The sequence below is a fragment of the Marmota flaviventris genome, chromosome 9 (assembly GCF_047511675.1).
Source record: "Marmota flaviventris isolate mMarFla1 chromosome 9, mMarFla1.hap1, whole genome shotgun sequence".
In the NCBI taxonomy this organism is placed as follows: domain Eukaryota; kingdom Metazoa; phylum Chordata; class Mammalia; order Rodentia; family Sciuridae; genus Marmota; species Marmota flaviventris.
In genome coordinates, this window is record NC_092506.1 from 104,606,183 (window position 1) to 104,627,009 (window position 20,827).

The window sequence follows — 20,827 nt, forward strand, 5'->3', positions numbered from 1 at the left end:
GGCGCGCTGGACCGCTGCGGGTGTGGTGGGGAGGGGCCGCCAAGCCGGGTCCCGGCAGACAGGTGTTCTGCAGGGTCGGACCCGCCCCGGCAGCACCCAGACCCCCTCGCCAGGCCCCCCGCTCCCCCGTATGCAAATGCTGCTTTGCATAGGCCCAAGGCCAGGCGCGGGGGCCCTGCCAGGGGGCGTGGCCAGCGGCCCCCGCCCCGCGCCGCGTGCTCACCTGGGGAGTGTGGCAATCCAGGCCGCGCCGAGTGCTGGCCGGGCCGGAGCAGCGGAGCGCGCGACGGCTGTGGCGACGGCTCCGGCAGCGGCTCCCGCGGCAGCGGCGGCCGGGGGCGGGAGGAAGGAGACCCTGGCTTCCCAGGGAGCCCGGCTGGGGCAGACGCGAGGGGCCTGGGGAGGCACTGGCTTTGGCCCCGCCTGGGGCAGGATGGTGAATCTGGAGTCCGCGCACCCAGGTGAGGGGCGGAGGGAGTTCTGACAGGTGTCACTGCGCGCGGAAAGGGGTGAAGGAGAGGGACACCAGGGGGCGACGGGGGCGGGAGGGGGACTTATTCCCCAGCGGCCAGGAGAGGGCAGTGTGGATAGCGGGTCGTCTTGGGGCGGGAGTGGGTTGCTGTCTGGGGAACTAAAGGGAATAAGTCTGGGATAAGGAACCTTGGAAAAGAAAGAGGGTGAGGGCGTGGGGCACTCGTGAAGCCCCAGACCTGGGGAGCCGGCATTGCAAGGGACTTGGGTGTGCTGAATTGCTATAGTCCCATGATGTGGCAGGAGATGGGTGGTTCGCTCCCTCAGCCAGGGGTGTGGACCTGGGAGTGTATACGTGAAGAAAATACGTGTATCCACATGCTACACCTTTGGTGTCCGGGCACCTATGTGAAATGGAGGCAAAGTGGGCATTTGTTGGGGGAGGCTTAGAAGAAGTGGGTGGGGTGGGGCAATTATAGAGGCACACCTGGGGGCATGTGCCATACTGCACGTGTATTGATTAGGGCTTGTGCAAGCATGTATCTGTGTGTGTGTCTCGGAGGAATATTTACCTGTCCCCATGTGTCCTGGAAGACGTGGTGGAGCAGACCCTAGAAGTGGAATGTTGTGGGGACTGAAAATACTTGCACATGCATTCCAGGTGTGTCTGCAAGTGTGGGAGGTGTGCCCACTCACATGCTCTGCAGGTCTTTGCTGTGCTCTAGGCTAGGTGCATGATGGGCCTGTGTGCCAGAGGGGGTGGTGACATTTACATCCTCTGGGTCCCATGTCCCATGACCTCCTTTCCTGAGGCTGGGCACGCAGGACGTGGAAAACCATTGCCAGGAGTCCATTTTCCCTGAGTGAATGAACATGGGCATAGAGTGAACCATGATCCCTCCATTTACCCCGCTGATCCCTATTCCACAGCTATGCTGGGACAGTGGGTTGGGCTTGGGGGTGAGGTTGAGGGTGAGGGTGAGCGGTGAGCAAATAACAAAGTGAAGAAAACTATCTGACTTGCCAGGTGCCGTGGTGCATACCTGTAATCTCAGTGACTACGGAGAGTGTGGCAGGAGAATCACCAGTTCGAGGCCCACCTTGGCAACTTAGTGAGACCCTATCTCAAAATAAAATACAATAAAAAGAAAGGACTGTGGATGTAGCTCAGTGGTAAAGTGCCCATGGGTTCTGTCCCCAGTACTGGAGGTGGGGGGTAGGGGTTGTGGGAGAAATCTGTACTTGGCTTGGTCACTTCAAACCCAGCACCTTGTCTCAAAGTGGCCAGGACCAAGTGATCTTTATTTAGAATTTCAAGGTTGCTAAGGGTTTCGTTTTTTGCTTGCACTCCTTTCTCGAAGAATAGTGAGGAGGAGGAGGAGGCAACTCCTGACCCACCCTAAGGAAAAGAGCAGGCTGAAGGCCCTTTCTGGGTCCTACCAATCCTGAAAACAAGTGGCAGTGGATACTCAGGGGAGCTGGGGAGCTCACTTCCTCAAGCACTGTTTCCCAGCAGGCCTGAGTGAAAGGCTGGCTGGCAGAGAGGGTTGATATTCAGTGGCTCCCCAGGACGTGCCAGGAAGGCCTAGGTGAGACTGAAGGAACCATCCAGCTGGGTGTCATCCAGTATCTGAGAAAAGTCTGTTTCCAGACCCTGTGGTTTCGACCTCAGGGGTGGGGGGTGCCTGGAGCAGATCCCCTAGACAGCTGTTTTTCCTTCTTCTGCTTCCTGCTGAGAAGGCCAGGGTTCAAATAGGAACAAGACTCCTACAAAGGTAGGCCCCTGGAGCTGGTGGGGAGTTCTTCAGGACCAAGATCAGAGACTTCCTGGGGGTTTTCCACCTCCTCATCTACTGGAAGCTCCTGTTCTGGGGAAATGGGAGGAGGTGGGACAGCTGGGACCTGGTAGGGAAGCAGCTTAGGGGTTAAGAGTGTCTAGTGGATGGCGGGAGAGGAAGTGAGGTGGAAGAGAGGCCCAAGCCCCCATGGCTTCCCCTGGAGCCAGCTCTGGGCTGAAGCTTCCCAGACAACAGCTTCACCCCCTTCTCCTGATGGCCAGGATGCCAGGCACAAAGACGTCCTCCACCTTGGGGCAGGTTCATCTCTCTATGGTCACTCGCTGCTCATTTTTCAGTCCATCTCCCCTCAGGGCTGTTGGGCCACCCTGTAATAGTTCTTAGTCTTGGCTCTTCTGAGCTATCTAGTTTCCCTTCAGGGCACCTCCAATGGGTCCCTCAATTTGAAACTTTCTGTGCAGTTTTTGATTGGGTTTTCTTGGTGGATTTTTCAGTTCAAGGTCATCTTTGTAGGGCCTTTCTGAATGGGCCCTGCTGTGCATGTGGGGGTCCCTCTTCCCTCTATGCATTGTCATATTATGGGCCCCTCTCTAAGGTTCTTTAGGATTCTCTTTGTAGAAAGTTAGTCTCTCTCGAGTACCATGTTTTTCCCACCATAATGATCCAGTATCCTGGTGATCCTTGATAAAAAGGACTTCCCCTGTGAATTGCTAGTCCTGGGGCCTGGGACCTCCTCCTTGATTGATTTACTAGGACATTTTAGATGAGGGAAGGAAGCAGAATAAGAGCACACAGTCGAGGGCATAGCCTGACCCCTGGTCGGTTCACACAGCTCCACTAGGTCTGTAGCCCCTGAGTCAGTGCCGTCTTCTTTCTCTGATAACCTGTGTGCAAGCCATGACTCAGGTTTGCTTGGAGCTTTAGCACTTTGTACTTTACAAACTATCTCTCATATAGGAACACTAAGACCTGAGTAGGCAAGAGGCCACCAGACACAGGGGCTCCCAGCCAAGGAGGGGCACCCCACTCTTAGGCCAAAAACAGGCTGTGAGACCAGTCAGTCAGCTATGGAGGGAAGGACAGGGAGAAATGGTTAGAATCCAGCAGAGGGGGAATACCTGGTTAGCTCCAGGGTGTGTGTCTGTTTCTGCGCTTCTGTCTGTGAGCTATTCACCATCAGGGTTGGGAAAGAGGGGTTGAGCATCTCAAAGTCAGTTAGAACTCAGGAATGACATGTGGGTCATATGGCCTGATTATGGGAGAGAAAAGAAGAGAGAAGGAATCTCCTCCAGGGGAGAGTTGGGGCTTTGGCTAGCTCAGAAGTGGGACTGGCAGGTTCCTTAAAATTTCCCTGGTAGAAGCACTCCCAACAGCTTATGAGGGAGGATCCAGGTAGAAGATTCAGTCCTTTCCAATGACATGAAAATGGGTACCAAGTGAGACATGTTGGGCTTCTGCTTTCCTAGAGTAACCTTGTCCCAGGAGGTTTTCTGGGCACTGTGGTCACTCGGCCTGTTAACAGCCAGCAACCTGGGGGAAGAATGCCTCTGGGGCTTTCCTTCCCATTCACAGATTTTAAGGAGGGGCTTCTCCTTCAAGGCCACAGCTCAGGGAGGTCTAGGGCAGCTTTAGGGCATGATGGTGCTGGCTAAGGCAGATGAGGGTCTGGGCTCTTACACAGCACAGCTGAGCCTCCCCAGGGAAGGGAGTAATGGCAAGGAGCCTACTCAGTAGGGCTGAGATAAGAACACAGAGAATCCTGGCCCCACCCCACACCTCTCTCACTGCCTCCTGGCAAGTGCTGTTCAACAGGTGAAGGGTTAAGCGTCCCAGCGAGTTTCGGTGTTGGCCCATTTTTAGGCTGAGACCCAAGCGCTTGTCCCACCCATCAGCCTCAGCCTCCTACCCAACAAGAACAGGTTCTGGGTATCTTAGCATCCTATGGGACTGAAGGAGAGGTTTTACAGGTCATCTTGCCTTGTCCCTCCAAGCAGACTCAAATCCCTGTCCAAGCCTAAAGTACTATGATGTTGCAGAGCCCTGGCAGAGTGGAGGGTCTTCTGATGCCTTCAAAACTGACCTTTAGACATTAAAAACTAAAGTTCAAGCTAACTTAAAAGATGAATGAGAAAGGCTCTGGGTATACTTAAAAGTGATATAGGGAATGGGTGTTGGAAGAGTTTGGGTTACAAGTATAATATTCTGGCTTAGCTCAGAGAGTTTCCTTTTAAAGGCAGGAGTTTGAAATAAGTTGATTCAGAGACTCTGATCATCACCCCGGCTTCCCTGCCTCTCAACCTTTCCCTGTCCCCTTGAACACTTCTCCTATGAAGGCAGAATTTGGAGGATGTTAATGATCCTTAGGTCAAGAACAAGTTACAAAGTTGCCAAGACAGAAAACCAAAGCTGTTTCTGATAATGGGAAGGAGGCTGAGAGAGGGGCAGGACAAGGAGGCCAGAGAGGAAGGGCTAAGTCAGTGTCTGTTGGATTAGTGTTTTTATTAGGTGCTTACTTTGTTTTTATTCATTATTTCATTTAATTCTCACAATAACCCTGGGAGGTATTTTTCATTATCCCCCTTTTTTTATTTAGATGAGAAAATTGTCATTCACATATGTATCTAGAGTCCCCCAGCTAATGAGTGATGGGCCAGGGATTAAACCCAGATTTGTCTGACGCCCAGATTCCTGCTCTGACTCCCAGCTCTACTGAAGCAGGTTAAAACCAGCAAAGGGAGAGAACTTCCACCCTGTGCCTTCCAGGCAGTCTCTGATTGTGGGGTTTTCTCAACCCTGTTGAAGAATCCCCCCAGTGCAGTATGAGCTCAGGTCTATGTTGGGCAATGCCCAGGTTCCAGGGATCACCAGCACTGCAGAGGTGGGGGAAAAAGTGAAGCCCACTTCTCCGTTGGAGCAGAAGTGAGCAACCACACAGGCCCTTTGCAGATAAGTTCAGGTGTCTCACACTGATCGTTCTGCATGCTCATGCATGGCAGACAGTACAGCTTGAAATCGAAGCAGGAAGGACTGAAGTCAGGCTCAAGAAATGTCCAGGTGCAATGCCCAGGAGGTCCATATGGTTGCAGGGTCTCCACTAAGTGCATCCCCAATGCTGGGGAGGGCTTCATGGAGCACCAAGTATTTACCAAGGAGTTCTCATTCAATCGACAGGTCTCATAGAACTTCTAGGGTCGTCTTAGTCCCCCCCCCACTGACTCCTGGAGTGTTCTTGACTCCCCTTCTTCCCATCGTGCTTGGTACCTCAGTCACAACACCCAGCAGGTGTAAATCTCTGCCAGAGCCACACACAATCACTGCCCTTTAAAAACATAGGCTTTCTCCCCTCTTTTCCTGAGGCAGAAGTCCAGCCTTTCCCCTCATTCTGATCATCTCCAGACCTCAGACATCCAGACTGCCAACTGTCTGATTACCTGATGCAAATTAAGGCTGCCTTCTTGAGTGGGATTGGCTGGGGAGCCGACTATGCAAATTGGCTCACCAAGACTATCAGGTTTGAAAGAGTTAAAGTGCTGCCCTAGAGAAGAGGGTGAGGGTGAAAGGGGGGGTCACCCTGATTTGAATAAAATATTCTTCTGTCTTTAATAGCTTCAGTATTTGGGTGGTTTAATAAGGAGAGGAGTCCAGAGAGTTAGTTCAAAGTTGCCTCTTTCCTTGCCTCTGCTGACCCGGGAGGAGACTTAGGGGCCTCATAGGTGGTGGCAGCTGACTGTTATGGGTAAATGTTTAATTTATTAAAATGAAGCAGGGCGGGAGAGGCCAGACCAGCCAGGCTTGGGGGGCTGATAATGGGGCCCTGTGTAGGTATGTTTTCTCAGCAGGGCAGTGACACACTGCCACCCCTTTCTCACTGAGCAAGTTGAAGGAGTAGAAGAAAAGGTAAGGGTCTCCAAAGAACAGGATCTTCAACACGAGTGACACAGGAGCTAGGGTTTGATCCCTAGAGGGTGCACTGATCTCTGAGTTAGGCAGAGAACTGGGGACCTAAGATGAGATGGGTAAACTTTTGTTCACAGGTACCTTCCTGGGTAGAGCAGGGCAGGGAGGAGAGAGATTTCTGGTGCTACTTTGAAGAAATAAAACAAATCTCCCAAATCCCAAAGAAAATGAAGGTTGGGAATGGGAAGGGCTCCGCACCCTACCTCAATGCCCCTCCCCTTGTTACATTTTTGCCAACTGAGTCTTGGTGGTAGAAGGAAGTAGCAATGATGCAAAAGGTGAGACCCTGCAATAGCAATGGAGAGGGGGAGGAAGACAAGGAGAGGAGGCAGGCACGGGAGGAGGGGATTTGTGCCCCTAAGCTTATGAATATTCTAATGATTGTATGTTCGGGAATCAGGAATTTGAAAGTCTGATGGTTGTTGTAATTATACATTCATCTTTGCTGTTTAGTTAAAGCCACATATGTCATAGCAAGAAAAATTGTGACCTGTTATTAAAATCAGTTGTGTTTTCTCTGCAGATATCAAGATGAGTGGGGATGTAGCAGATTCCACTGACGCTCGAGGTGCTCTCAGCCACGTGGAACCAGGTAAGGGGCTTCTCTTCTGGGGATGGAACAGGCAAGCAGGGTATGGGAGGAAGTTGTTGGAAAATGTCCAGCAGGGTAATGTCTGTTCTTGCTTGGTCTTTCATCCAGTCTTAGAAAGCAAGGAGATTCTCTGTGATCTGAAATGGGACCCTGGAGCTTTTACAGAGGTTTGTTCCAGACCCAGATACTGGTCTCACTGGAACAAACCTCTGTAATGAAGTCAGGAAAGAGCCAGATTCTTAAGAAAACAAAACCAAGTCAAAAAAGTTAGGAGGGCAATTCCCTTTTTCAGTGTTGGGGATGGGTGTCAGGGGCCTTGCACATGCTAGGCAAGTGCTGTACCACTAAGCTAGACCCTCAGACCTGTGATTCATTTTGAGATGCCAGTCCAACATGGATAGAAGCAGCAGGCTGTGTTTCCAGTTGCCACTGACTAACTTAAGGTAGAGACTTCTTTTGGTAGATGGAACCAGGGTCTTTTAGCCCCATATTTCTCAATAGTCCTTATTTCTTTATGCATTTAATATTTGTACGTATTGGTACTGGAGATTGAACCCAGGAGTGTTTTACCACTGAGCTACATCCCCAACCCTTTATTATTTATTTATTTATTTATTTAGAGACAGGGTTTCCAAAATTGCCCAGCCTGACCCTGAACTTGTGATCTTCCTACCTCAGCCTCCTAAATTGCTGGGATTACAGGCATGCACCATCACACCCAGCTTAACAGTCCTTAAGAAACTAATCAAAGAAGCCCATGCACAAATGTTCCCTTCCAAATAGAGTGTGTGTGGATGGTAAATATGCTCAGAGAGAAGGACTTGATACCTAGAGATAATTTTACTTTATTTTAGAAAAGAAAGGAGACAGAAAAGATTGGGAAGAAAGTTTCACAGCTCTCTTCCTTTTCCCTCCATAACCCAAGCTTTGGTTTGAAAACTCTATGTAATTAAAGAGAACTTACAGAAAGATAAGTAGAAATTGTAACTCCACCAAATAATTTTAATAGCATCCCAACAAGACCTCAATTAGCCTTTCATCTGGATCATTAGAGACATAGAAATTAGAAGAGAATCAATGTCCCCTAAAGCTAAAGTCTTTTTCAAGTCTTCTGGAATCCTCTAGTTCCATTCTTGAAGCTGAAAGACCTGGGATCAGAGACAAGATAGTTGGGAAGCCTTGGAGGTTCATCTGCAAGATGCATTTTCCATAAGCTTTTCTGTTCTCCAAATTATTATTGAAATAGTGTCTACTTGCATGCAGTACACATATAACTACAGGTAGCTACAATCTGGGGTATGTACTGGGGATTGGGGATTAAACCCAGGGGAAGTTTACCACTGAGCTACATCCCCAGTTCTTTTTACGTTTTATTCTGAGATAGGTCTCTCTGAGTTGCTGAGGGTCTCACTAAGTTGCCCAGGCTGACCTTGAACTTGCAATCCTCCTGCCTCGGTCTCCCAAGTGGTTGGGAATGCAGGCATGAGCTAGCCTGCCTGGTTCCAGTCTTTCTATTTGCTTTGTATGGAAGAACCGCTGAGGACAGTGGCACCCATTTTTCAATGGCTTTATTAGCTGGATATGGTTTACTAAGATCTGTGGTGGAGAGTACCTGTTCTTCCCAGTTGAGAAGAAATTTTCTTTTAATCTCAAGAATCTGAGATCAGTTCAGCTGGAGAGTGATGGGCATAGTGCCCACACTGACACTCTTCCCTTGGAGAAAAATCAGCCCAGGAGCCACGATCCTGAGGAATTTGGGTTGCTCTTTCCTGGAAGCAGGCTGGCCAGAGCCAACTCTTTTCACCTGGGGCCCTATTACCTGGGACACGTCTAAGCAAGTGTCCATGTGGGTAAAGACCACACTTAACACTGGCACAGGGGCTTTGTCATCAATTACCCTGAGCAAGTCAGGGGACTAGTACTAAGAGTAAGAACGAGTTGCACAGAACCCTGGAAGGTGAGCCAGAAAAGGGGTGGGGATCCAATCCTGGGAGGAGCTTAGGAAGGTTGATGTGTTACAGACCATCTGAACAAATTCTGACTTCCTGAGACAGTGGGAGTTATGCACAAAGTAGTTAAGGAAGAAAGAGTCCAGACATAGGTTAGGACCCACAGAATCTGAATATCGTCAAGGGATACTGCCAAGGTACCATGTGACTTCAGACCAGCCACTGTGCCCTCTTAGGAGGCAGGAACAGATGAGCTTTGAAAAGTATGGATTTAGAATCAAACAGACCTTGGAGAAATGAGCATCTCTGCTGCTTACTGGCTATGTGACCTAATCATTTATCCTTTTCTGTAAAGAGGGAAGATTAATGCTCGTCTTAGAAAGTGGGCTGAGAGTTACTCGAGATGATATCTGAAGCCCTTAGCATAGGCTTGGTGCAGGGCAGCTGTGATCATTATTGCTTCTAATGGCCTCATTAAGATGCTGCGATTTTATAATATACAAAATGGGCATCACTGCCAAGTGCTCTTGGAACACAAGTGGCTGGGGTGCCCTGTTCCCCTTCACTCACAGTAAGTGGATCCTCCTCATGGATTGGTTTTGTTCACTCATCCTTTCTGTGTGGTTCCTTCTCAACTGAAAAGAAATAGCGATGTCTGCAACTTTTGTGTGGGCTACAGCTTTACGATGCCCCTCCACATTTTCCTTCAGGGCTCAGCTCCTAGCTAGTAGCATCAATGCCTAGGTGATTCTCAAATTACTGTATGTTTTTAAGGGCAAGAAAAAAGAAGTAGCTAATTACAGTAACCAAACTTCCTGGAAAGTCACTCTGACTCATTTTTTTTTTTTTTTAACAGAGGAAAGCTTATTATGAGTTACAATGGTTACCAACTTGGTTTAATGGCTTCCTTTGAATTTTTAAAAGACACATTCGCCTTCCCAGCAGTGCATGAATTAATGGGTGGTTTGTCTCTGGGTTTTAAAGGAACTATAAACAAAGATGACCTAGAAAGCCCATGTTCCATGAGAGCACCCCAGGGTTGTGTGAAATCCCCAAGGGGCACTAGGGGTGGGAGCTACGAAAATGAAACGAAATTCCCCATCCACATTGGCCAGGAGTGCCAAGGAGAGAGTTCTCAGGCCCAACACAGACCTCCCAGTTGGTGGGGACCTGGCAAGACAGTTCATCCTCCCTTCTCCTCCAACACAGAAGAGAATAAATTGTCCAAGAACTTAGGCAACACTAGGGACCAGGCAGAGGTTCCAGAACCCTTGTCCTCACCACACTCCCCACACACACATACAGAAGAGAGAAGTTAAGTTCTTTCTACGTTGCTCAACTATTAACTTTTCTGTCCTTCCTAATATCTGCCCACCTGTTACTACTTCTCCTTCACTTTTGGAGCTGACAATATTTATCTGTTCTCAATTAAGGACTTGAAAAGAATATAGCCTTACTCACATTTCAGAATCCCCCAGGCTGAAACTGACAGTCCCCAAGCATGGATCCAGCTCACCCTGTGACTTTTTAATCCCACGTCTCACATCTAGTCTCAAACACAAGAGAAAACATGAAGAACTCAGGAGCAAGAGGAAAAAAACCAGTGACATTTGCAGAGCCTGCTTCCCAGACCGGGCACATGTGGGTAATCTTATGTGCATCATCTCATTTAATTCTCACAATAAGCCTAGGAGACAGAGGCATTATTGTCTCCTTTTTCACTGATGAGGAAATGGTGGCCAAGTGTGAGAAACTAACTTGCCCGGGGTTGCACAGCTTATAACCAGGAACCTAATTCAGGCCTTTGTGATTCTGCCAGGTTCTTCTCTATAAAGGAGGGGTTTGGACTCGATCGTCTCTAAGGGCTGAATTGTAAAAGCTGCGTGCACGGCTCTGCTCCTCAGAACTTTCTCCCATCCATCATGTGCACGTCTCGTGTTGGTGTGTAGTTTCCCAAGTACTGAGCTCTCCCATGGTTTCCCTCAGCCACTCCCTGTTGGTTCCCTTCTTTCCTTTCCTCCTCCTTCTCCTCCTCCTCCTCCTCCTCCTCCTCCTCCTCCTCCTCCTCCTTTTGCTGTGTGAGGGCTCCAATCCTCTTCTCTGACCTAACTGGCAGTTCCTTTACCATTTATGGAGCACCACTCTGGGTCAGACCCTGGGCTCAGAAAGATGAGGAGGAGTCCCTGTCCTCAAGGAGCAATTGGCCTAGGGCAGGGATTCATGACTGCTTGGTCGATAGCGACAACTTGTGTCGGTGGTGAGCGCATTCCCAAACTCATCATGCATCTGGCCTTTACAACGGCTCTGTGAGAGTAGGTGTTATTATCCCACTTTGCAGGTGAGGAAATAGAGGCTGGCAGTGAGAAAGAGGATTAGCTGATATTTCCAAGGACCCTGAACTGGAAGATGATAGAATGAAGCCTGGATCTTTCTAGTCACTTTTTTCCTAAAGGTGATGCTGGGAAGACTGGGGACCAGCACTGGGAACCTAGGACAGAGGATGTTAAAGGATCACATCTAGCCTCAAACACAAGAAGATCAGGGTGGATGCCAAAATGGTGGAGGTGTCAGGGCTGGAGGGGACCCAAGTCACCTGAAGGTAGATTGATCTAGTCCAAGTAGCAGAAGCTGTTTGAACTAAAGCTCCCTGCTTGCTGGAGAGGAGAGGAGAAGGACTGGGGCCAGCTGCCTCCTTCTCTGAACTGTGGAGGTTGAAGATCTAGCCCAGGAGAGAACATTTTCCTTCTCTTCTCCCTCCTGGTCTCCCCATCCCACATCAGGGTCCTAGCCCCTCACCCCTCTGCAGGCTCAGTTGTCATTTGACAGAGGGAGTGCAGTGGGGTTCCAAATCCAGGTGGCCAAGGAGCCAGTGCCCTGGTACCCTTGTCTTGCTGGGTAAAGAAGAGCTCCAAGAGGGGAGCCCAGGAGAAGAAAGGGGACACTAGAGGTGAGGAAGGGGCCTGGACTTTGTCATTCAGCCCTACCTGTTGCCCTTCCTTCCTGACCTCGGTTCTCCTGAGGTAGAATGACAACCATCAGTCCCCAGTGCAGAAGGGATACCAAGGAGAGTCAGCAGCGTGGGGACCCTTTTGCAGAAAGTCTTATTGCCTGACTCTTGGAACTTCCAGTGTGGTTTTAAGCAGGAGGGATGTGGTTTTATAGGGACGCACCATGGGGGCACAGAAAATTAGCAAGTCTCTCCTAAGGTTCTGGAGAAAGAGTGGGTGACTGACTGAAAACTGAACAGCACTCACAGTCAAGGGTCAGCTCATTTCTGGGTCTCAGGGTCTCTACTCCCCTGAGTTCCCAAGAAAATAAACTGAGGATTGCAACCAAGAGGTGAAGTTCTGGGTAGGATCAGGCAGATGACTCCAAGATGAGTGTGGTTTTCATCCAGATGTTAATAAAACTCCGAACCCAGGCCAGGCAAGTGCTTTACCTTTGGACACATCCCCAGCCCTAAAACTAGTCTTTCAATGGCAGAGAGGACAGAAGATATCAAGGAAGCACTTGAGGGACTGGTGAGACTCAGGAGAAGGCCTAGTGAAGTCTCCTATTGACAGTCTTTCTAAATGAGGCTCGTGTGTGAGCGCCTGCAGGCACGTGCACTTGTGCGTCTTCCCTTTTTATGATGAAATGACAGACTGGGTATGAGAGCACTTTGAAAAGAGTACATCACCATTTAAAGACAATCCATTATTACATCAATAATTATTGGAACCTGGGTGTGGTAGCACACACCTGTAATCCCAGCAACTCCGGAGGCTGAGACAAGAGGATCGCAAGTTCAAGGCCAACCTCAGCAAATTAATGAGGCCCTAAGCAACTTAGCAAGACCCTGTCTCAAAATAAAAAGGGCTGAGGGATGTAGCTCAGTGGTTAAGTGCCCCTGGGTTCAATCCCCAGCAATGCCCCCGCCCCCACCAAAACAAATAATTATCTGAAAAAATCAGGGGACAAAGTGAAGCTCTGTCAATGAGTCCCCAAGACTTGAGTTTCCTCATAGTAATTGGGGGATAAAGTAAATAGATGGGAATAAAATGAAAAGATGGGCAAGGTGGTTGCCTGCGCCATCCCTCTCCTCTCCGGAAGAGCAGAATGAAGCCGCAGCCTCCAGATCTTGAGGGGAATTAATAATGGATTCCTGGGGATATAAAGATTCTGGAAGGACATCTTGTCCATCCTTGGAAGAGATTTCTTTTTTCTCACCTATCTTTCATCCCTTAAAAAATGCCAAGCCTCCACAATTTCTCTTGGCTACTTTCCGCCCCCCGCCCCAGTACTAGGGATTTTCCAGGGTCTCACATATGCTAGGCAAGTGCTTTCTCACTGACCTGTGTCCCCCAACCCTTTTTTAAAGTTTTATTTTGAGACAAGGTCTCACTAAATTGCCCCAACTGACCTTGAACTTGAGATCCTCCTGTCTCAGCCTCCCAAGGAGCTGGGATTGCAGACGTGCACCATCATGCTCAGCCAAGGCTACCTATTCTTATATGATACAATCCTTAGTGCCTGGAAGTTCTTTCTTATCTCTCACCTAAGATCCCCATGCTGCAACATACACACATTGCCTTTTGTTTTGGCCTACTAAAACCAGAGTGGCTTGCATCCTGCCTTGCTTCCAATTTCTGTGACAGGGAAATTAAAAGGTAGTGATTCACCCACTTCAGACTGTGTCTCCGTATGTTGGAGATCTCAAGAGAGTGGCCCATGGTGCCAGGAAGTGCCCAGCTCTAAGACACAGAGAGCCTTAGCAAGTAAAATGGTCACAATGGCAGCTCACACCTGTGTCATGATTTCCAACCACAGGAACTTTGTCATCCATGGATTCCCACCCCAACCCACAGGGTAGACAGGACAGGATCATACTGCTCAGATAAGCCATGAGTGGCTGGGCGGTCCTACCCAATGCCATTCTGTCTTCTCCTTGGAGGTCTTTTAAGGAAATAGCCCCCTGAGACCCCAGCTGCCACCTCTGCAGCCCCCAGAAGAACATGGACTCCCTTTTCTTTCCAACTTAAGAGGGTACCTAGGTGAGGGAGATGATGGGCCATCATCCATGGGCCTTCTTTTACCATTGGGGTTCCCCTCGGTCCCTCAGTGGTCACTCCCACTTCAGTCTCTGTGGAGGACAGTTCTTTTCACTTCCAGTCTGTTGGAGACCAGCACCCAGCCCCATGGTGCGTGATTAGTGTGAAACTCGTTACCCGCCACGCACTTTCAACAGCACCCAAACTGGTGTGTAGCAAGTTCAACAGGGAGACCCTATAATCGCCTGCTTGCGTGTGATTAGGTCTCTACATTCTTACTCTGTTTGCATGTGTCTGACTCGGGACCTTAACAAACAGCCTGCAGACCAGCCTTGGTGGTTAGGCCACACTTGGAGGTGTGCCACCTTAGAGGAGTTTGTGTTCATAAAGTCTGTTCCTTCCCTTGACATCCCATGAGCAATGGCTACATCTTACCCAAGCGACCTCCTTGGCCTTTCTCCTGCTCCTGTTCTAGAGATGATTGGAGGTGATGATGGGGGCCCAGCAGGAGAGGGAGGCTCCAGTGGGTCCTTTGCTGACTTGGAGGAGTGACATACCCGCCCCCTAACACAGCACACCCGGAGGCTGGACACTGAGCAGTGTCCAGAGACTCAGGCCACTGCAGCTCCCAGGGCTTTACGCCTTCACTAAGGCCCCAAAATTGCCAGCCTGAGCTGTGAGTAAATGGGTTCACCCTCCTTCTCAAGAAACAATTAGCGCAGCGAACACCAGGTGTGGGAAAGTGCTGAGTAAGAGCACAAAGAATTTAAAGAGAGCTGAGCACCTGAATTAGGATGAGTCTTAGGGGCTTGAGAAGCAGCCCAGACACAGGCAGCTAAAATTCGGTTACAGTTTGTCCTGCCTCACACCCAAGTGTGCGTGCACACACACAGGGATGCACAAACTCACACTCCTCAAAACTCCACCTCAAACCCAGGGGCACACCTGCAGGCTGTCTTTCTTTTCTGGTCCACGAGGTTCTCTCAAAGGCAGGCTTGGGTCCTCCAGCGGGTGTGAGAGATGGGAGGTGGCACTTCAGGCCAGCATTTGTTAGTGGGTCTCTGTGTTTAGACCCCTCCCCCGTGGGAAGTCTTGTCTAGGTTGCCCCCCATCCATCCTTGTACTCAAGGGGGAGAAGCAGCAGAAAGGACAAGGACAGAAAGGACACCCAGTTTTTCTCTCATGTGCACTCTCCACAGCCTTTGGTTTTGGGGGACAGTGGCCAATTTAGAGTTCAGTATACTTGGAAGGGAACTTGCATGCAATCATCCCAGTCCCCCTCTTATGAGTGCCAGGGCACAGCAGGGTAGGCCAGGGCAGGGCAGGCCAGGGTGTGGTCAGAGCATGACCAGAGCCCTTAACAGTGGCTGGATTTTATGTCCAGGGGCTTCGGCCATCAGCAGTTAAAGTGCCTGTCTGGGTTTTCCATGGACTGGTGAGCTCATGGTGAGCACAGGGTCATAGTAGGATGACAGGAAGGAGACTCGGGGAGGGCAGGCCTTTGTGCCAAGCCGGGAGTTTGGGAAACAGAGCTGCAGACATCTCCCAAAAAGCACCCAAGCAGTTGTTGACTCAAACAATAATAGGTGTTCATTTGCATGGCATTTACATACAGGTTCCATGGAGCTCCTTTCATCTCCTACTATGGACTCCAACAAAGTCCTGCCACCTTGTCTGGGGCTTTGTTGTTTCCCCAGGCTCCAGAGCCTGCACACACACCATTAATGTGTTTGGTTAGCCCAGCCTGGCAAAACCAGCAGTTGGTCTTATCTGGGTGTGCCTGGTCCAGGTTTACTGGAGAGGTAGCCCAAACAGGTGGCCCAAGGGGCACCCAGTTAAGGTTGCCCCAATTACCTGCAGTCAGTTCCAGCAAAACCCCCAGTAGGGAGCTTGTCCATCCCCTACCCCTGCTCAAACTGGGAAGAGGAACAAAAAAATCTAAGCCAGGGAGCCCAGAGAGGTGCAGAAAGGAAAGGAAACCGGGTGGTTGCTATGACGATGGGGTCTCTGTGCCCCATTTGCATAGGGCGCTGATTTCCATACTGCAGGGTGAATTTCCATATCCCTGCCTCAGAGCCTGTTGGGGTGGGGAGAGGGAGAGGGGAGAGGTCATTTGAAATTCAAATGACGATGATTAAGGTTTTCTTGAGGAGGAAAGTGTGGACAAAAGGGGTTAAGCCAGCTGACAAACGTGGGCTCCGGGCTCAAAGTTATCAAAGAGAGGTGTGCCCTTGGCTGGCTCCCCTGCCAGCCCATGCCACCGGTCCCTGGAGACCTGCTGGTGGTGGGAGGAACCCACTCCAAGACGGGTGCTGTGACTTCTGCCTTGCAGGAGAATCCTCGGGGTCACCCCTCTTGCACCTGGGTGCAGTTTAGACTCTCAGTGCCCTAAAGATATTTGAGCTCGAGGGTAAGGACCACTGAGTGAGTTCTAGTCCTGGGGTCAGGCCAGTCTTCCTCTGGTGACACAGACTAGTCATCTCAGGTTTTTAATTGGAGAAATGATCTCAGTACTTTCTTGTTGGACTGAGGAGGTGGGAAGACATCTAGGCTCATCTTTACCACCCACCTGCAACCTTCCCTAGGTCTCTTCCCCTCTTCAGGCCTGAGTCTAGGCATCAGATGAAGAGTCTGAAGTTGAGGGTCTCTGCCACCCTTCCAGGCGTCCTTTCTACACAGCAGTTAGCATGTGCTAGACCCTTGGAAGGATGTGAATTGCTGCACCCTTAGGCTTCTCTACTTGTTAGAAAGGACTCCTCTGCTCCTGTAGCCCACTCTGACCTTGGGGTCATTATTTAAAGGCTCACTGCTCAGTTTTTTCACCTATAAAATGGGGATATTAAGAGCACCTACCTGGCAGCTGTGAATGAGCTGGAATTTGTAAAGTACCTGGCGCTGTGCCTGCCGCCTTAGTAATGCTGTTTATTATTATTTGTCTCTGGAGAACCAAGTGTTCACAGGGTGGATTCAGTGCCTCACAGCCAATTCAGGCGCCTCGGCTTGCAGTATGGACTGTCTCCTGAGCAGGTGGCCTGTGAGTTCACTCCTGTTCAGCACAGTGTCATGTCCATCCATGTCCAGAACTCAAGTTGGAACCTTGCTTTGGTGATAGACTCTACCAGAGCTAAGTGGTCACCTCACAGAATCCATCCCAAGGAGATGCATCTGTCAAATCAACCCCTGTGGGCTGTTTATGTTGATCCTAGTTCAAGTTTGTCTTCATTACTTACTTTTTTGTGCAAAACTCCACAAGTACAAACCTAGGTAAGCACTCTACTAGTAAGCTACATCCCAGCCCTTTTTTTTTTTTTCTTTTTTAATTGCAGGGCATGGGTACTCAGGATTGAATCCAGGGTGCTCAACCACTGAGCCATACCCCCAACCCTTTTTTACTTTTTATTTTGAGACAGGATCTCTCTAAGTTATCAAGGCTAGTCTGGAACTTGCTATCCTCCTGCCTCAGCCTCCCTAGTCACTGGGATTACAGGCATGAGCCACCACACCTGGTTCTCTAGACTCCTTCTAAGACCTGGTGCCATCTCCCTAGGATGTTCCTCCCACCCAGCGCCCCCATCATGCTGTCCATTTTGGGCCTCTGTGATGATGACTGCAGCATCAATATGTGGCCAACAGGCAATCCAGGGGCAGAGCAAGGGAGCTCTAGAGAGCCCCATCTATAGCTCAGATGGAGAAGAAATATAGATTCTATTTCCTATCAAATTAGAAGAGGAGTTGCTGAGGAGTCTTTCCTTTATCATAGAATACTATGATAAAGGAAAGACTACAATGGGAATTTGGAGGATACCTGGCTTCTCTTTAGCAAAAGGGTGGCATGGCCCCAGGCAATCAGTGGAAAGAGAATGGAGAACCCACTTTGGGTTCCATCTTATGAATGTGCATGAAGAGGACAATCATGGGGACACTCAATAGGCCATGTCACAAAAGGAAGTCCTGAGGATGATCATGTGAACCCTGCTGTTCTGTCCCTCAAGCTAGAGAAGTAGAAGCTTTAAATCATGAAAACCCCCAAATCTACAGACTGTCATAGTCTGGAGGGAAGTAGAAAGATCATCCAGTCCTAGGGTAGTAAATGGGTGTCTTCAGCAGAGCCAAGGCTGATTGTTGGTAGTGATCGCATCAAACTGAGTTTAGGAAAACGAAAGGGATGCCAAGTTCAATTAGCGATGTCTGTCCTGGGCACAGCTTGTGTGCCCATAGACATATATGAGATTTTGCGTCTGCTAAACCAATGCTCTTCCCATAGTCCATATTTAATTTTTTTCTTTTTCCGTAGCACTAAGGGTTGAACCCAGGGCTGCTTTACCTGTGAGCTACATCCTCAGATCTTTTTATGTTTTAAATTTTGAGATAGAGTCTCTATAAATTGCCCAGGCTGGCCTCAGAACTGCTATCTTCCTGCCTCAGCCTCCCAAGTAGCTGGGATTATAGGCATGTCCCCCTGAGCCCAGCTCCCGCAGTCCATCTGAGTCCTCCTGTGCCCTGTCCTTCAGGACCAACTTCAAGGACTGGCCTCAGGTTCCTCCTGGATATTTTCTCACCCCTAACAAGGAAGCAGCAGGAAAGGGTACAGAAACTTTTTAACACTTAAGGGAAGTTGAAGCCTAAGGAAGTTAAGCTACTTGCTCTAAGTGTGGCATAAAATAGCCTTTGAAGTGATCCCAGAGCCCCATTTACTATGTGTTCTCTGGACAGAACTCTGATCATTAGACTATACTTCCCAGTTCCCCAAAGGCATCTTAAGTACCAAAAAATGTAGACATAATGTGTGGGGAGGTTCCCTGGAAAAAAGTCTGGTTTTAACTGGATTAAATGACCACACTGGAAGTCCCTGGGCCTACCCTGGTGGCTGGCTGCTCAGGAGTGTTTCCAAGGACCTGGCACTTAAAATAATCTCTATCCCAGGAAGTGCCAGCAAGTTTCCAAGTGGTCATAAAGTGTCACTGGAAACCTTATTGTGTTCTACCAGGGAGCAGAGCGGCTGAGAGGAGAATAGTCCAGATGTGGGAGAGGCCGAACCTCCTTGCTGAATGCTGTCTGCATTGTTTACCAGGCAGAAGTGAAAAATCCTGCTTGAACAGTTCTGGGTTCCTGCTTCCACCTCCCTCGCTCAGAGAATTACTCCCCAGGCAAACTCACATCCAGGGCTGCCAAAGCTATGCAAATCACTCTCTCGCAAGGCCAGGCTGTTGGTTCAGAACTGAGGTAGGGAAGTGGGTGGCCTCCCTGGGGGCCCATGCCTAGCTCCAGGGGTTGGGGGGCCTGGCCAGGCAATGCCGGTCACTGCTGATCCAGTGTCCACCAGGTGCTAGGGGGAAGAGAGGTGGAGGGGACAGTTGCTCTTCACAGTGAGCCTTGGACTTCTTATTGCATTGGGCATTATGACCATGCTGGCTTAAAGGGATTTTACTCTTGGCTCCCCAAGAATTCATTATACCTTTTATTCTCTTTTAATCACATTAGCCCAAACTCTGTATAACAGGTTTCTCTTCATATTTAACCTGAATCCTTCCAACTGTAGAGCTGTGGCCCCTTCCTTTTTTGGGAGCTGGTAAGTAGAGATGAACAGTCCTGGGTACTGTGAGGGACCGGAAGTGGCTGAGTCTCAGGAGCTAAGTCAGGCCTTGGATGAGTCCTCAGCAGACATTGTTCCAGGTTGAGAGCTGGGAGCCATGGAGTCATGCTGAAGTGGGAAGTCAAAGCACAGTGGGGCTGGACACCTGGGTTTTTTGTCTTTCTCTGAGGATCCTTCCCAACTCACACCCATGCTTTAAAAGCTTGTTGAGACTCCATTTCCTCATCTGTGAAATGGGATAAATAATAAAACTTTGTCTTCCCATGTGCTAGAAACTGCCTGGATGATCTCCTGAGGTCCCTCCTGGGCCATGAACCTGGGATCCCAGGTATTTGCCATTTGCCTATTTTCTTGCTATGAAAGCTTTTAACCTGAAGATTCACAGGGGTTCATAAAAGCTAAAAGAGGCACAGAGAGACCCTGGCAGGTGGCTCTTCCAGCTTGGCACAGAGTTCACCATGTGCCCACCAAATAGGGGACTTTGAAGCTTCCTTTGTGAGCACTTTCTGCCCCACCCCTCCCCTCTTGTGCACTTAATCTTTCATTTGTGTGCCAAACAAACAGAAGGGAGAGGGACAGTGAAGAATTCTTTGGTCCTCTCTGCGCCTCTCTGCAGACACAGCACGGCACACGGTGGCCAGCTTCTGGGAGAAGAAGAAAAAGCCCTGGTGCATTTCAACCAACTGCATTGAATCCCAAGATGTTAGCGATGGAGAGGATTTTATAGAGCCCTCCCGTTAATGCTATGGAATTGTCCCATCAAAAAGACAGTAGAATGAATAGGATGTAACTTTTCTATGTTCACATATGAATACACAACCAGTGCAGCTCCACATGGTGTACAACCACAAGAATGGGAAGTTATACCCCGGATGTGTATGATATGTCAGAATACACTTTGTTGTCATGTATAACGAAAAAGAGCAAATAAAAAAAATTGTTCCATCAATTCAAAAACTGCTACTGTCCCAGCCCCCAAGTAAGTAGCCTCTGCTTGAATATTTCTAGGGATGGGGAGCTCCGCCCACAAGAAACTGCAGGCTTCACCATTGGACAACTCTGCCTTTTACAAAATGCATCCTTACACTGAGCTGCTTCCCTATTGTTTCCACCATTGGTGCTTGTTCTGCTTTTTGAAGCCACAAGCTAAGCCTGCTTCTGTTCCCTGTGAATATTTGGGGAGGAAGGAAAAGTTCACTGACATTTATTTCTTACTATGTACCAGGCGCTGTGCCAGATGCTTTCAAATGTTCCCTCATTGAAATTCTCTTTAACTTTTATTTTGAAAAATTTTAGTCATATGGAAAAGAGGAAAAAACAGTTTAATGAACCAACATCTACTATCATATGGATTTAATAATTAACATTTTGCTATATCTGCTTCATCCATTTTTCTGCAGTACTTTATTTATAACTTTATTTTCCTTTTAAACTTCTTT

General features: G+C 49.1%; 1 protein-coding gene across 1 annotated transcript in view; it reads left to right on the forward strand.

The window, feature by feature from the left end:
- Positions 1-433: 433 nt before the first annotated feature.
- Positions 434-20,827, forward strand: part of Pou2f3 (POU class 2 homeobox 3) — a 79,378-nt gene continuing 58,984 nt past the window's right edge. The window contains exons 1-2 of the mRNA XM_027930664.3: positions 434-461; positions 6,748-6,816. Coding sequence (XP_027786465.1) covers positions 434-461; positions 6,748-6,816 — 97 coding nt within the window. The remainder of the gene's footprint in view (positions 462-6,747; positions 6,817-20,827) is intronic.